Source organism: Puma concolor, chromosome A3 (genome assembly GCF_028749965.1).
Source record: "Puma concolor isolate L17-30 chromosome A3, mPumCon1.1.hap2, whole genome shotgun sequence".
NCBI classification, from domain to species: domain Eukaryota; kingdom Metazoa; phylum Chordata; class Mammalia; order Carnivora; family Felidae; genus Puma; species Puma concolor.
The window spans coordinates 119,848,682-119,863,446 of NC_141669.1; the positions used below are offsets into that span (position 1 = coordinate 119,848,682).

The 14,765-nt window shown below is 55.0% G+C and overlaps 1 protein-coding gene across 2 annotated transcripts in view; it reads right to left on the reverse strand.

Moving 5' to 3' along the window:
• Nucleotides 1-14,765, reverse strand: part of KIAA1755 (KIAA1755 ortholog) — a 41,670-nt gene that overhangs the window by 16,958 nt on the left and 9,947 nt on the right. For both annotated transcript variants that reach the window (XR_015249455.1, XM_086702171.1), the window contains exons 2-5: nucleotides 12,974-13,171; nucleotides 6,743-8,072; nucleotides 5,854-6,042; nucleotides 796-919 (exon numbers count right to left, since the gene is read on the reverse strand). Coding sequence is in view for 1 of the 2 variants with exons in the window: in XM_086702171.1 (XP_086558297.1) it covers nucleotides 796-919; nucleotides 5,854-6,042; nucleotides 6,743-8,072; nucleotides 12,974-13,171 (1,841 nt within the window). In the remaining variant the exon portion in view is untranslated. The remainder of the gene's footprint in view (nucleotides 1-795; nucleotides 920-5,853; nucleotides 6,043-6,742; nucleotides 8,073-12,973; nucleotides 13,172-14,765) is intronic.

The window sequence follows — 14,765 nt, forward strand, 5'->3', positions numbered from 1 at the left end:
TATCGCCACGGTCCTGAGCAGACACCACTTCTGAGACCCTCCTAGCCGGGGGCTGGGACTCGCGAGGAAAGATGGTGACTTTCCCCAGCCGGTCCAATGTGAAGTCTGAGCGGTGGGGGAGGAGAGGTATTAGCATCAGCCTGGATCGCCCATTACTCACAACTTCTTTCTTTCACTCTCTTACTCATCCACGCATTCACACCCATTCGCCCTCTATTTGTTCAACAGTATTTATGATTATCACCTGCCAGCTCAGTTATGACCTCTTCGGAGATGCCCTCCTTGATTTCCCAATTGAAATTCGTCACCCACCCTTCCCACTCTACAACCGTGGTTCTCCAAATGGGTCCCTGGCCAAGCAGCATGAATAGAATCAGGACATTTGTTAGAAATGCAAATTCTCAGGCCCAAGACCTAGCGGCTCAGAAACTTGGGGTGTGACCCGGTGATGTGTTTTTAACAGCGCTCAGGGTGACTCGTGCAATGCTCGGGTTTGCGAGCCACTGATCTACAACATCCCCCCCGTTTTCTTCACCACACAGACCCCCCTGAGTGCTTCTTGTCCATGCTGTTTCTTGCACACCATCCACCTCCCCCATCAACCTGGGAACCCCCTGATGGCAGGAACTAAGTTTGTCCTGCTTTACCCCACCCCCCCCCCGTCACCCCAGCATCTGGCTTGGGACTGGCTCTGGGAACAGAAGTTCCTGGGGTCTCTCCCTTCAGTCCCCGGTCCTGGGCTCTGGACCAAGAAATTGACGGGGGACAGAGCGACCAGCTGGCCCGACTCCTTACCTGGGGACAGTGCACAGGTAGGAGAGCAGCTTGGTGACTTCCGAGGCCGTGCACCACGGTGCCTCCCAGGCCCCCTCGGTGGTTGACACCAGAAGCAGGCGCCTCCCGGCCCTGTCCCGACCACCTGGAGGAGACAGGACACACGTGAGCAGCAAGAACTTTGGTGGAGCCCTCACTCCAGGAATCTGCTCTGGGGCCTCCGGGTCTCTCCACCTGGGATACCCTTTCTCTCGTCCCCCATGAAGTCTGACCTCTTAGTCAGCCTCTAAGACCCAGCTTGAACGCCACTTCATCAGAAAAGCCGTCCCTGAATGCCCCCCCCCCCCGCATGCAGAATTAGCCTCCCCCTCTGTGGACCCTGCACAGGGCACCCTGGGAGGCACAGGTTGCAGAACAGACTGCGGCCACGTGGATGGGTTCAAGTCTCAGCTCTGCACTGACTCACTGTGTGTCCTTGGGCTAGTCCATGTGCCTCTGAGCCTGTTTCCCCATCTGCTAAATGGGGAGAATAAAATGCTGAGCTTGTTAGGTGATTTCGAGGACTAAAGGAGACAGCTCCTGAGAAGGACGCTGAGCCGAGGGCTCGGTGACAGCGGTTGTTTTAAGGATCATCATCCTGTCTTCGTCTCTGCCCCCCGCATGGTTGGTATGCAGCCACGGCCGCCAGCTGACTATTTACTGTTGCAGACTTTTACCCACGGCTTGTCCACAGACTATTTCCTGTTCCAGGAATTGGGGCTGTGTGACCCACTCTCCCCACGGGGGTTGAGAGTCCGGGGTCCGAGGAACCAGCACGGCCCGGTCGCACCGGGGCGAGGGAGAAGGACGATGGGAATAAGAGGCTCAGACCCGTGGAAACGGGGCCTGTCTCACACTCAGGGCTCAGAGCCCTGCCCCCCCCCCCCCCGAGTCGCCTCACACAGAACTTTCCTGCAATGGTCACCCCCCACTCCACGTGGGCACAACCCTCTACAGTGTGTAAGTGTGTAAGACCCTTTGTGGCTCGTGGAGTCTCAGACACAGACTTAACTACCTTCACAAGTGCTGTCATACACAGGGGTGCAGACCTCGAACTTTGCACCCCAAACTTTGAGGGGTGTCTCTCAAACTTCCATGTGCCTGAGGATCCCGCTAGAACGCAGATTCTGACTCACCGGGCCCGGGAGTCTGCATCTCTCCGTAGCTCCAAGGAAATGCCGACATGGTTGGTCCCCAGACCACACTTTGAGTAGCAGAGAGCTCAAGTACTCGGAACATTACCCACGGGGACACGGCTATCTGTTCATGTATCTGGTCCCCCACGAAGCCCTGCCTGGGGTAGGGCCTGCACACCACCAGGGCTAGCTGAGCACCCAGATGCTGGCTGGGTCCACTCGAGCCATGGGCAGCTGTCCCCTGATGTGCCTTCAGCTGGGAGGCCCTTCTGCCCCCAGATGCCTCCCTCGGCTGACAGCTGGAGCCAGGGAGGCCTTCACTCGCGCCTCGGAGACCTGGCTCAAAGCTGCGCTGTTCACATTGGGTTCGGAGTCTCGGGTGGAAAGTTGGCCTTGCTGGGAGGCCTTGCTGGAGGGGGGCGGGGTACCGAAAGCCACCAAAAACCTGTTGCAGGGCACCTGGGTGGCTCAGTCAGTTGGGCGTCTGACCCTTGATTTTGGCTCAGGTCATGATCTCACGGTTGTGGGATCGAGCCCTGTATCAGCCTCTACACAGAGCATGGAGTCTGCTTAAGATTCTCTCCCTCCCTCTCCCTCTGCTCCTCGCCGGCTTGAGCTCTCTCTCTCTCTCTCAAAAATAAATAAACGTTGGGGCGCCTGGGTGGTGCAGTCGGTTGGGCATCCGACTTCAGCCAGGTCACGATCTCGCGGTCCGTGAGTTCGAGCCCCGCATCAGGCTCTGGGCTGATGGCTCGGAGCCTGGAACCTGTTTCTGATTCTGTGTCTCCCTCTCTCTCTCTGCCCCTCCCCCGTTCATGCTCTGTCTCTCTCTGTCCCAAAAATAAATAAAAACGTTGAAAAAAAAATTTTTTTAAAAATAAATAAATAAATAAATAAATAAATAAACGTTAAGAAAAAACTGTTTCACTTTTCTGCAGCATTATTCACTCCCAGTTCAGGGGGAAATGGTACGTGATCTAACTGGCAAGCAATTTAGAGCATTTTTTTCTAATACTGAAACACATGTATTCTTAAGTAGCATACAAAATGGACAGAAATTTTAAAGACGGAAAAGATTTCAAAGATATGTGCAGAGCAACTGAGAGCTGGGGGTGAGGTCTCAACCCCTGGGACCCTGTTCACTTTCTTCTGCATCCGGGGTTTCTCTGCAACAACTCTGAGAAGCCCTCTCCAAAGGCCTGGGCCTGCGGTCGGCAGAGTTATGGCTCCAGAGATGCCCACGTCCTAATCCCACAGCCTGTGAGTAACGCCAGCTTACCGGACAAAGAGACTCTGCAGATATGATTAAAGCAGGACCTCCAGTTGGAAGATTAGCCTGGGTCACGCACTCTAGTCACATACTCTAATCTAACCATGGGATCCTTAAAAGCCGAACGCCTTCCCTGGCTTCAGGCGGTCAGAGAAAGGTAGGAAGACAGATGGGTAATGTACCAGCACATCTTATGCTGGTGTGACTGGTCCGAGAGAGAAGAGGAAGGTGAACACGTAAGGAAGAGAGGAGAATCTTGCTGGAGGGATGTCTCTAAGTAGGTGAGCAGCAGCGGAGCACGGGGCGAGGGCTCACGCTGGCTGTGCAGAGGCCAGAAGGTAGCTACGTGGGGCAGCAGGAGTTTGTAGCCTCCTTTGGGTTGCTTCTCCTTGCTCATTGAGAGACAGAGGAAGGTTCTGGGCTGAGAGGAAAGCTGAGGGAGGCAGGGGGGAAGGTCAGAGAAGTGGAGTGCAAAGTCATCGATGAGGCCGGTGGGGGAATGCACTCAGGACTCGGGAGGTGAGGGGATCCACAGCACCACAGGGCCCCATGGCCGGTCAGCGGTCACCAGTCTGACGGGCCATCGGTCAGCGCCGTTGTGTGAATCCCGGGCTTTGTCCAGCTATGAGGGTGCGGGTCGGGGACAGGCAGGGAGCTGGACTTAATGGAGGGCCGGGATGTATCCAGGGAAGCTGGCAGGTGGCAGGGAGAGGCTAGGGGCCTGTGAGCGAAAGGGAGAGATTGTCATGAGCCTGGGATCTACGCTGGGAAGGAGTGAGCACAGGGTGGAGGTGAGGAGGGACAATGAGAAGGCGGTCGGACCGACAGGTTGAGGGCCTGGGGGACCAAAAGAGGGTTAAAATTGGGCCCGTGGGGGAGCAGGGAAGAGGGGCAGTATGGTGTAATTACGGAGGTGGCTGTGGCAGGAGTCCCTGGGGGAGCGAGGACAAGATCACCGAAGACGAGGAGGTCCTACATGGAGAATATTCATTCACTCAGCATATGCCTTTTGAGCACCTACTATGTACCAGACCCTGCTCCGGGCACTTGGGACCCATCAGTGTATGTTGCAAGTCCCAAAATTACAACAAGAGTCGTTGTGGAAAGAGTGACGGTGAGCCAGGTCGTGTCTGCTGCTTCTCCTTTTACACAAGGAGGAGCCTGAGGCTCAGGGAAGGCAAGTGACTCCTCCAAGGTCACACAGGAAGCTGACAGATCCGAAATTAGAATGGTCTCCCACCTCTCAGAGCAGGGCCCTTCGACGGATACAATCTGAGCGCTTGGAATGTGACAGCCCTAAAAGGACTGTGAGATCCCTTGTGTGCAATTAATATGGGGAAAAAAACAGCATGAGCTTCAACAAAGATGACCGGGAAGAAGACAGACAGTGCTCCCCTAGGAGCTTCGAAAAGACACAGCTCTGTCCCGGATCCTGCGGAGATGCCGAAGTCTATAAGGTAAAATAGAATTTCAAGACAGTAGGTCCCGAAGACCACTGTGGTCTCTCTTAACCCCAGACATTTGCACATCCTGCTCCTTTTGTCTGGAACACTGTTCCCACCCCTTCACCTGGATAACACCTACTCATACCATAGGACCGAGCTCTATATTGCTTCCTCCTTCCTCCCTGACCTCTCCTCCACCCCAAGCCTGGGCCACGGTGCGCATCTGTCCTCCCACAGAGCCCTGTGCTGCCCCACAGCTGCGATATGTTTACACGGGGTTGTAATAACCTGCTGTAAAAACCTGTCGAATTTTCTCTACCACTAGAATATAGCCTTCTTGAGAGCAGAGCCCACATCAGACTCGTTCCCTGCTGAGTCCTCAGTGCTAAGCCCAGAGCCTAGCTGTACACGGCAGGTACTAAAAAAATATTTATTGCAAAGATGCATAAATATTAAACAGGAGTGATAACACCGTCTGTATTGGATGCTGGTAACACCCCACTCCGATCCCTTTGCCAGACCAGACTACCCATCCCCCAGAGGCGGTTGGCCGTTGGCTGTACTGGCTCACGGATGTTCCTTTCTCTGGAGAATTGCCCCCAACTGAACTGGATCATGGGCTCAGGCATCATTCATGCATCCTGGATCATGCACCCCCATCCCAGGATCAGCCTGGGGTGGTGACCAACGGACCCAAGCCTACAAAAGCCCAGCCCCCTACACCTTAAAATGGAACCGGCTCCGTGGTATGAATTGATGCTCCTCACGGGGTCGAGCTACAACCTTGCTTAGCTCCCCCCCCCCCCCGCCCTGTCCTGCTTCGCTCACTTCCCTTCTCCTGAGAGCAACCTTCAACAAATCGCTTTCCCAAGGAGCTCTGTCTCAGGCCCTGCTTCCACGGAACTGACCTAAGACACCTGGCTGCCTCACTGAAAGTAGGATGGCTGGCTGGCTGGCTGGATGGACGGGTATCTAGAAATTGCTTCATAGAATCCAACTCCTTCGCTGGAAAAATGAAGAACCTGAGTCTCAGAGAGGCTTGGCCCAGAACACAAGCCTCTAGGACTTTCCCTGTCTCCTCCACACCCACCAGCACCAGGATGCTCAGAGGCCGCCCTAACACCCCCCCCCACTCCCCCCCCACCAGCACCCTCCCCTTCACCTCCAGCTGCCCTGCGACCCCCGAGACCTGGCAGGCATGCCATCCTCGACTGGAGGATCTCCACACTCAGAGCCCCTATCCTAGGCTCAGGCCCTGGGGGCTCCTCATCCAGAGGGGGGTCTCTTTCTGGAGGGACTTCTGGGAAGCCGGCCTTTTCCCCAGTCCGTGGGCCTGAGTCAGCAGCCGGGCCAGATGTTTCGGTCTGAGTCTTTCCAGCTGGGGATGAACGACAACAAAGAAAAGGGTATTAATCCTCTGGGTTTTCCCAAAGGAAATGTCTTCTCTTTCACCTTCTGACTGATGATGAAGCTTCCGGCTGTTGATCTCCTACTGGGTGGCCGGCGTTGTGCTAAGCTCCTTACCTCTGGCGTGTCTTTGTTTTTTTTTGTTTTTTTTTTTTTAATTTTTTTAACTTTTTTTTTTATTTATTTTTGAGACAGGGAGAGACAGAGCATGAACAGGGGAGGGTCAGAGAGAGGGAGACACAGAATCTGAAACAGGCTCCAGGCTCTGAGCTGTCAGCACAGAGCCCGACACGGGGCTCGAACTCACGGACCGCGAGATCGTGACCTGAGCCGAAGTCAGCCGCTTAACCAACTGAGCCACCCAGGCGCCCCTCTGGCGTGTCTTTGAACCTCAAAACGACTCTGGGAGGCAGGTGAGGCCCCCACTGCACAGAGAAGGAGCCCTTGATCAAGGTCACCCAGACCCAGCTGGGCATGGACTCAGGCCCACTCAACCCAAGCCAGTTCCAGACCCATGAGACCTCGAGCCTCTCGACATGCCACCTGTGCACCAAATCCCCGAGACTGAGCCAGTTCAGAGGGGCTCCGTCCCTGGCGACCCGCGCCACCTTGTCGCCTGGTCACATCCAGAGAACAGCACCCCCGTCCGGCTGAGCGAGCGGACACCTTACCTTTCCCCACGCTCTTGGCTCGGTTGGTCGTGGGAGACGAGGGCGAATGCAAGACTTTCCAGGGCCTGTCGGGCTGGAGGGAGGCTTTCTCTGGGGGCCCAGGGGCTTGCCTCTGCCCTTTCAAGAGGGAGAATCTGAGCCCAGAAGTAGGGGATGTAGAAGAGGAGGTATTCTGACTGGGGCCAGTCTCAGGCTTGGGAAGTCTCCCGTGCCCCTGTTTGGCCCTCTCTTCCAACTTGGTTTCAGGGGCTGGAGCAGCAGGAGGGGAAGCCGAGCACAGGTGCAGGGAGGACGCTCGTTCTGGTGCAGGCCTGAGTTGCGCCATGTTTTCTGGGCTTCCCAGAGGTTCCTGCATCTTGGAGGAACCACCTGCCTCAAGGCCAGAGGCACAGGGCGGTGGCTCCTCAAGGACGCGGAGGTAGGGCTCCTGGGGCTGGGGTTCTGAGTCCTGGGTGGATGCGTTAACTTTATAGTTGACCTTTCTCCTCGAGCCCAACCTGCGGGGCTCCTCTTCTGAGCTTGCTGGCTTCTCCCAAGCCCATTCTTCCAAGGAAGGTCCCCCCCTGGCCCCTGAGAGGGGCAGCATCCTTTGAGAGAGAAGGATTTCCTTAGTTCTGGATGGCTCCTCCAGCGCCCCCAAAGGACACCCACTGGACGTCTCCACTTCCCTACTGGGAGGCCCTCCTCTGCTCTCCAGGAGGGCCACATAGTCTCCTTCTAAGTCCTGGCTGGCCACATCGTCCATCCTAAAGGCCACCTCCCCCGGCCTGGCTTGTTCCACCTTGATGAGTCCTGGGTACTTGTTCCCATATGTCCTGCCCTTACCCTTGGCCAAGCTCCGGGCAAGCAGCCCCTGGCTGCCGGAGGGCCTGGGCTGATGAGGCTCTGGAGGGCTGCTCAAATCGAGGGCCTCTAACTCGAGGGACCCCCAGGCCCGGGAGAGGACGTTCACTGCTTGGGGTCTGTCATCCACAAACTCTGGGCTGGCTATCTTGGTCCAGGGCACAGGGGCAATCCCATCTTCGGAAGCTACCAGGCAGCTGTGCAGAGGGCTTCCCTCAAAGTCACTGTTGATGGCCTCCAGCCACGTTTGGGTGAAGAGCGTAGGGTAGGATGACGCGGGAACAGGCTTTGCGTCCACTGTGCGGAGGTCCAAGGAGAGGCACTTGACCATGATGCAGACGGACTGCTCCTCCTGGGGCTCCACTTGGAGGTAGAAGTCTCCCTGGCGCAGTAAGAGGGGGTTGAGGGGGGCCAGGTGCACCACGACCTCATCTCGCAGGCACAGTGGCCAGCCCTCATGCAGGAAGAGGCAGTGTGAGTACGGGGCCTGCGGACAGAAGGGCGATGTCAGAGAGCCCCGCCCTGAAAGACCTTGCCCCTGCCCGCGGGTCTGCTCCCTTCCCTCTCCCAGATGGACTCGAGCAGGTCGGGCAAGAGAGGTGCCTGGCCTCTAAGAGGCGCAGCACCTAAGGACAGCCCGTCTCTTGCAAGTCACACAAACCTGAGAGTGGGTGCCTTCTCTTGCCTCGCCCTAGTCCCGGCCGTGACCTTGAAAACGTTTGCTAGCCTACTAGCCCAAGGGAGAAAAAGCTCTGCGTGGCAGGCACCAATTAGCAGGTGCCTTTCCCATGAAGACCGTTCTGCTCGGGTCACAGTCCCTTCTCCCCACCTATTTGAAACCTCTCTCAACCTCGCTCAAGTCTGAGCCCTCCATTTTGGAGCCAGGAGACGTGCGTTCCAAGGTCTGAATCACTACTTTGTACAGATGATATAACTGCTTCCAGCCTCAATTTTCCTATCTGCAAATAGGAATAACAATATGTATCATATGATTGGGTTGGCAGGAGGATTAAGTGAGATTATATGTGTGTGTGTGTGTGTGTGTGTGTGCGCGCGCGTGTGTGTGAAAACAAAAATCCACAACCCTATGCCTGGCATACACTACTTAAGTGGATGTTCAACAAACATTCATTTCCTCTCCTCTCGACATTTGCCCTTTGAAAGATTGTGGGAATTTTCAATTAAAAAATAAAACAGTCTGGGGGCGCCTGGGTGGCTCAGTTGGTTAAGCGTCCGACTTCAGTTCAGGTCATGATCTCATGGTTGATGAGTTCGAGCCCCGCGTCAGGCTCCGTGCTGACAGCTCAGAGCCTGGAGCCTGCTTCGGATTCTGTGTCTCCCTCTCTCTCTGCCCCTCCCCTGCTATGTTCTGTCTCTTTCTGTCTTAAAAATAAATAAAAACATTAAAAAATTTAAAAAAAATAATAAAAAAGTCTAAGGGCACCTGGGTGGCTCAGTCGGTGAAGCGTCCAACACTCGATTTTGGCTCAGGTCATGATCTCATGGGTTGGTGGGTTCAAGTCCCACGTCGGGCTCTGTGCTGACAGCTCAGAGCCTGGAGCCTGCCTCGGATTCTGTGTCTCCCTCCTTCTCTGCCCCTCCCCCCCCCTTGGTCTCTCCCTCTCTCTCAAAAGTAAATAAAAACATTTTTAGAAAATAAAATAAATAAAATAAAATAAAACAGTCCAGGGGCGCCCCGGGTGGCTCAGTCAGTGAAGCGTCCAACTCTTGATTTTGGCTCAGGTTATGATCTCACAGTTCGTGAGATTGAGCCCCGTGTCAGGCTCTGTGTTGACAGCCCGGAGCTTGCTTGGGATTCCGTCTCTCCCTCACCCTCTGCCCTTCCCCCACTCAAACAAAACTTGAAAAAAATAAAATAAAATGGCCACTTACTGCATTTATACCATTCTGTAATTTTTTTAATGTTCTTTTTGAGGAAGAGAGACAGAGAGAGAGAGAGAGCGTGCAAGTAGGGGAGGGGCAGAGAGAGAGGGGGACAGAGAATCCAAAGTGGGCTTTGCAATGACAGCAGAGAGCCAGATGCTGGGCTCAAACCCACGAACTGTGAGATCGTGACCTGAGCCAAAGTCAGACGCTTAACTGGCTGAGCCACCCAGGCGCTCCGGGCACCACCAGCATTCTCTAATTTTTAGGTAAAGAGATTACAGAGAGGTCAAAACAATACTGAGAGAAAGATCAGGAAATCTGACCCTGCCACTAACTTGCTGGATGACCGTGAAAAAAAATCATTCCATTACTCTGGGCCTGAATGTGTATTGTTTCCTGGTTTATGATCGACTTACTTCCTTGTTTATGTCCCTTTCCTGGGCAACAACGTGGCAGGTGAGGCAAAACTGAAAAAAAGCTTTGTTTACACAGAAGGTGCCAGCAATTCGCTGCAGAGACACAGCAGGGCATCCAGGAGCCCTTCTGAACACAACGATCCCTCTTGGTGGGACCGCTCCACTGGGTGGTGCGGGACCCGCGTCCAGCAGTGACCCCACGTGGCAACAACAGCCCCGCCAGACTGACAACAGGTCTCTCGCTACCTGGCTTTTGGAAAAGGGTCGGATTCCTGCGGATTGAGTAGAACCCGGATAATCTTATGTAATCTGGATGTGTCGGGGCGGGGAGACCTCCACACGATGACGCTGACGTTCCTGCTAATGAAGCAGGTGCTTCCTGGGACTATGAACTGGGGGAAATATCAAGAACCGACCGTATCTGTACCCCAAGTTGATACGCCGGTTCACGTCAGTGACCCTGTTAAGTTCAGCTGCCTCGGGGAAACTTCACATCCATCAACCCCATGAGTCCGTGAGTTCCTCCACCACTTTCGTTTAGTGCTCTGTTGTTGACAACGTGCTGTCCCTCACTGTCCCATTGAACGAGGCCGGACAACCCGGCCGTAGTTTGCAAACGGCAACGCACCATAGAGATGATGGTGATGATCGTCTTATCTGAACGTCGCAGTAACTCAGTGGGGCAGGGAGTTGAGGCATCACTGTCCTCACTTTAGAGACGAGGAAACTGAGGCTCAGGGGGCGTGAGGCTCGGACACCTGTGTCTGTCCCTAACCCCCAGGGGACTTCATCTGAGGGTGCTGGCTGCCTCTGGGTGCTGGCGGTTACAAGGACAGACTGAAGCTGGCGCATTACTTCCAAGGGAGAGAGGCGAGAGTGTGATAGTAAACGGCCAACAGCTACTAAGCACTCACTGCACGCCAGGCTCTGTGCTAAGATGCGCGCATCATCTCTGTGAGGTAGGGACTGTGTTATTAACATTCCCACTTTCCCATTAAGGAAAGTGAAGCTCAGACAGGCGACACGGACCCCCTCCCCCCCAGCTCCACAGTGACGGAGGCTGGATTTGAACCTGGGGCACCTGACTCCTGAAACCAAACTATTGATCCCACCCCTGGCTCCGAGGTGATAGGGAGTCACCTATAATTATAATTAAAGTCGCCTGTCGTTAAAAATAGAGAAATTAAAACGTTGTGACCCTTGTTCCCGGGAGAAACAGGGAAGGAGATGGTGAAAATGCAGTTTTAATGACCAGAAAAGGGAAGCGGGAGTTTCTAAAGCTTGCCACAGGGAAGGCGTCAGGAGGGGAAGGACGTACGTGAAATAGTGTCGGGGTGGATATGTGGGAGTCGGCAGCATAAGCTCAGTGTGAGCCTTCCCTCTGCAGTAACCATGACTGTACGTCACTGTTTCTCTGTGCCAGGAACCATCCTGAGCACGTGAGATGAATGGCCTCCGTCTCCTTCCAGGTCCAACATCTCTAGTTCTGGCTCCAAAACCCGAGTTTTTAGCTACTGCCACATTCCGTTTCTTTCTACCACTGCAATGATGCACACAGCCTCTGCTCTTACTTTTTGTGCCTGAGGTATCGTGTCCCTGACGCACATCAGCCAGCAGGACCTTTTGGGACCCTCTGGGACCCTCTTAGTGATTCCTGAGGCAGGAGCCGCAGGGGACCGAGCAATCCCATGAAGGGTGTGCATAAGTTCCTGCGTGTGGTCTCCAACAGCCTGTCCCCACCCTTACAACAGTCACCATGTCTGGCCATAGATGTAGGGGTATGATTCAAGCCCGGCCAATCCTGCTATCCCATTTCTCTGGCTGCAGTGATTGGCCCAGGGATGGACATAGAACCCAAGCCTGGCCAATCAGGATCCTTCCTTGCAACTTTTCTATCTGCTGTTGTTGGGGAAAAGTTCTCTCTCCTCCCCAGGACAAGATTTGAACCCAGGGCTGCCCTGGGCTCCAGGCGTGTGGAGACAGCCTATAAGAATGATGTTGGCAAGGCCGCCTGGGTGACTCAGTCAGTTAAGCGTCCGACTTCGGCTCAGGTCATGATCTCGCAGTTCGTGGGTTCGAGCCCCGCGTCGGACTCTGTGCTGACAGCTCGGAGCCTGGAGCCTGTTTCGGATTCTGTGTCTCCCCCTCTCTCTGCCCCTCCCCTGCTTGTATGCTGTCTCTCTCTCTTCCTCTAAAAAATAAATAATAAACATTAAAAAAAAAAAAAAGCGGGCGCCTGAGTGGCTCAGTCGGTTAAGCGTCCGACTTCGGCTCAGGTCACGATCTCGCGGTCCGTGAGTTCGAGCCCCGCGTCGGGCTCTGGGCTGATGGCTCAGAGCCTGGAGCCTGCTTCTGATTCTGTGTCTCCCTCTCTCTCTGCCCCTCCCCCGTTCATGCTCTGACTCTCTCTGTCTCAAAAATAAATAAAAAACATTAAAAAAAAAAAAAAAAGAATGATGTTGGCAAGCAAGGAGAAGCAGAGACAAGAGACAGAAACCCCTTAAGGCATTTGATTGGTGCATCAACTCGGGGCTGAGACCGATTACCTTGTCCCGGTCTGAGTAAAGAACGGGTTATTTGCAGCCAATGAGCCCTACCTAAAACACTTTTCTTTCCACTTTGCCTTAGAGAGGCCTCCCTGAGATCTGGGTTCAAAGGGGTCTGCTGGGAAGAAAGTGAGTCCTGAGGCCTCAAGGCCTCCAGGAAAGATCTGGAACATTCTCTATTTCCACTGAAGCTGACCCGCTTCGGCCAAGGCAGCCTGGTGTTGCCCACAATGCCAGCCCCAGGACAGGCTCCGAGGGGCCATCACGCAGGGATGTTTTATCCAGGACTTCCTCCTGGATAAAAGCATAGGCGTGATTGGCTCCTAGCTGCCAGAGAGCAGAGGGTCAAATGAACCTCCCGTTCCACTGGGGGGCTGAAGTCTCCCTTGGGCGAGCGGTGATACCCGGAGAACCATCCCGTGTCCTCAGTTCTCGCTCTGAGACAAGCCACGCACCGGCCCGCTTCCTTCTCTGCTCAGCGCCAGCCCCGCGGTTCTGGGAGAGCTTGTCCCCCGGCCCCACTGTCCCTTCCAACTTACACAGGCTGCTTCACGCACTTGCTCACACAGGCGCTTGGCAGGAATGAGGAAATCCAGGAGGAAGCTCAGCCCATCCCCCTGGAAGTCAGAATCCAGGAGACGGAATACCTGCCCCAGGATGGTGGGCGCTGTGGCCTCAAAAGGGGGATAGAGGCCTGCCAGGGCGTGCTGAATGGCTGTGTCCAGGGACGGGGGGTCCTGTAGGGGATAGGAGGAGAGTGTGAAAAGTGACAGTGGCAGCAATAACAAGGGTAGTGGCCACTTGCCATGGCCTTCCGGGCCCCATATGACCGAGGCCCCTGACCTCCCCTGCACCCCTCAATCATGCCCTCCAGCCACACTGGCCTTCCTTCCTGTTCCTCAAACACAGCGGGCACCGTTCCACCGCAGGGCCTTTGCACCGGCTGCTCCCCCTGCCTAGAACACTCTTCCTCGAGACATCCTCACTCCCTCACCTCCTGCAGGTCTTTGCTCAAATGTCACCCACAGGCTCAAGGCAGAGTGGAGGAAGAGTAAGGGGGGATTCAGGTCAGGGCCCGAAGGAAAGGGGAGCTCAGCGTCCGTAAGTCCCACCACCTGACAGACCTGCAGACCTTGTCTGAAGCCGAGCGGCCAGTGAAGCCCAACCTGCAGTCGACACGCAGGTGCATCAGCATGCGGGTGCGTGAGTGATAATAAATAATTGTCGCTTTTTACCACTGAGTGTCGGGGGTGGTTTGTTACACAGCGGTAACTGATGAATGGAAGTTACTGTAGCTGCCTCGTGAGTTCCTATATCCAGACTCACATAACCAGGTGCCTCCTGGATGCCTCCCCAGATGTCCATCGGGCACAGATCATCAACACGTCAAACCCAACTCAGTACCTCCCTATACCTACCCTTCCCCCATGTCCCTACCTCAGTGATGGCCCCACGGTCCACTCAGACTCCCAGAACTCTGCTCATCATCCCGCCCCTCCTCTTGCCTCCTCTATTCACACACAATCCTCAGCCATGTCCTATAACTGTCTCACCTCCAGAGTTCACCAACTTGCCCACTCAACCCTGTTGCCCTGTGCCCGCCCTGACTCAGGCCTCTGGCTCTCCCACTCAATCCCCTCCTCATTGTCGTCCAATCTCTAGGCTGCCTCACTTCCAACCATGCTAGACCAGGACCCCACAGTGACTTCCTCAAATGCAAAGCTGATCACGGATGTATCATGCTCAAAACCCTCAAAGGCTCCCTCCCCACGGCCTTTAGGAAAGCACTGGCCTGGGGCGCCTGGGTGGCGCAGTCGGTTAAGCGTCCGACTTCAGCCAGGTCACGATCTCGCGGTCCGTGAGTTCGAGCCCCGCATCGGGCTCTGGGCTGATGGCTCAGAGCCTGGAGCCTGTTTCTGATTCTGTGTCTCCCTCTCTCTCTGCCCCTCCCCCGTTCATGCTCTGTCTCTCTCTGTCCCAAAAATAAATAAACGTTAAAAAAAAAAAAAAAAAAAAAAGAAAGCACTGGCCTCCAGGCATTCAGGTCCCCTGTGATCTTGGCATCCCATACTCAGCCTCCCCACCCCCTCCCCGGCCAGCCTCTCTGCCTCTCTCATGCTTCAGCCACAGTGCATTCTCTCACTCACCTCTGGGCCTTTGCACATGCTGTACCTTCCTCCTGGGATGCCTTCCACTTCCACTCCCTCTCCACCTGGCTAACTCACCCGTCAAGATTTGGGTCAGCCCTCATCTGTTCCGTGGGATTTTCTCTGACTTCCTTCTCCCACACCACCCGAGTCAGGCGCCCCCTTTCCTGGGCTTCGATGGTGC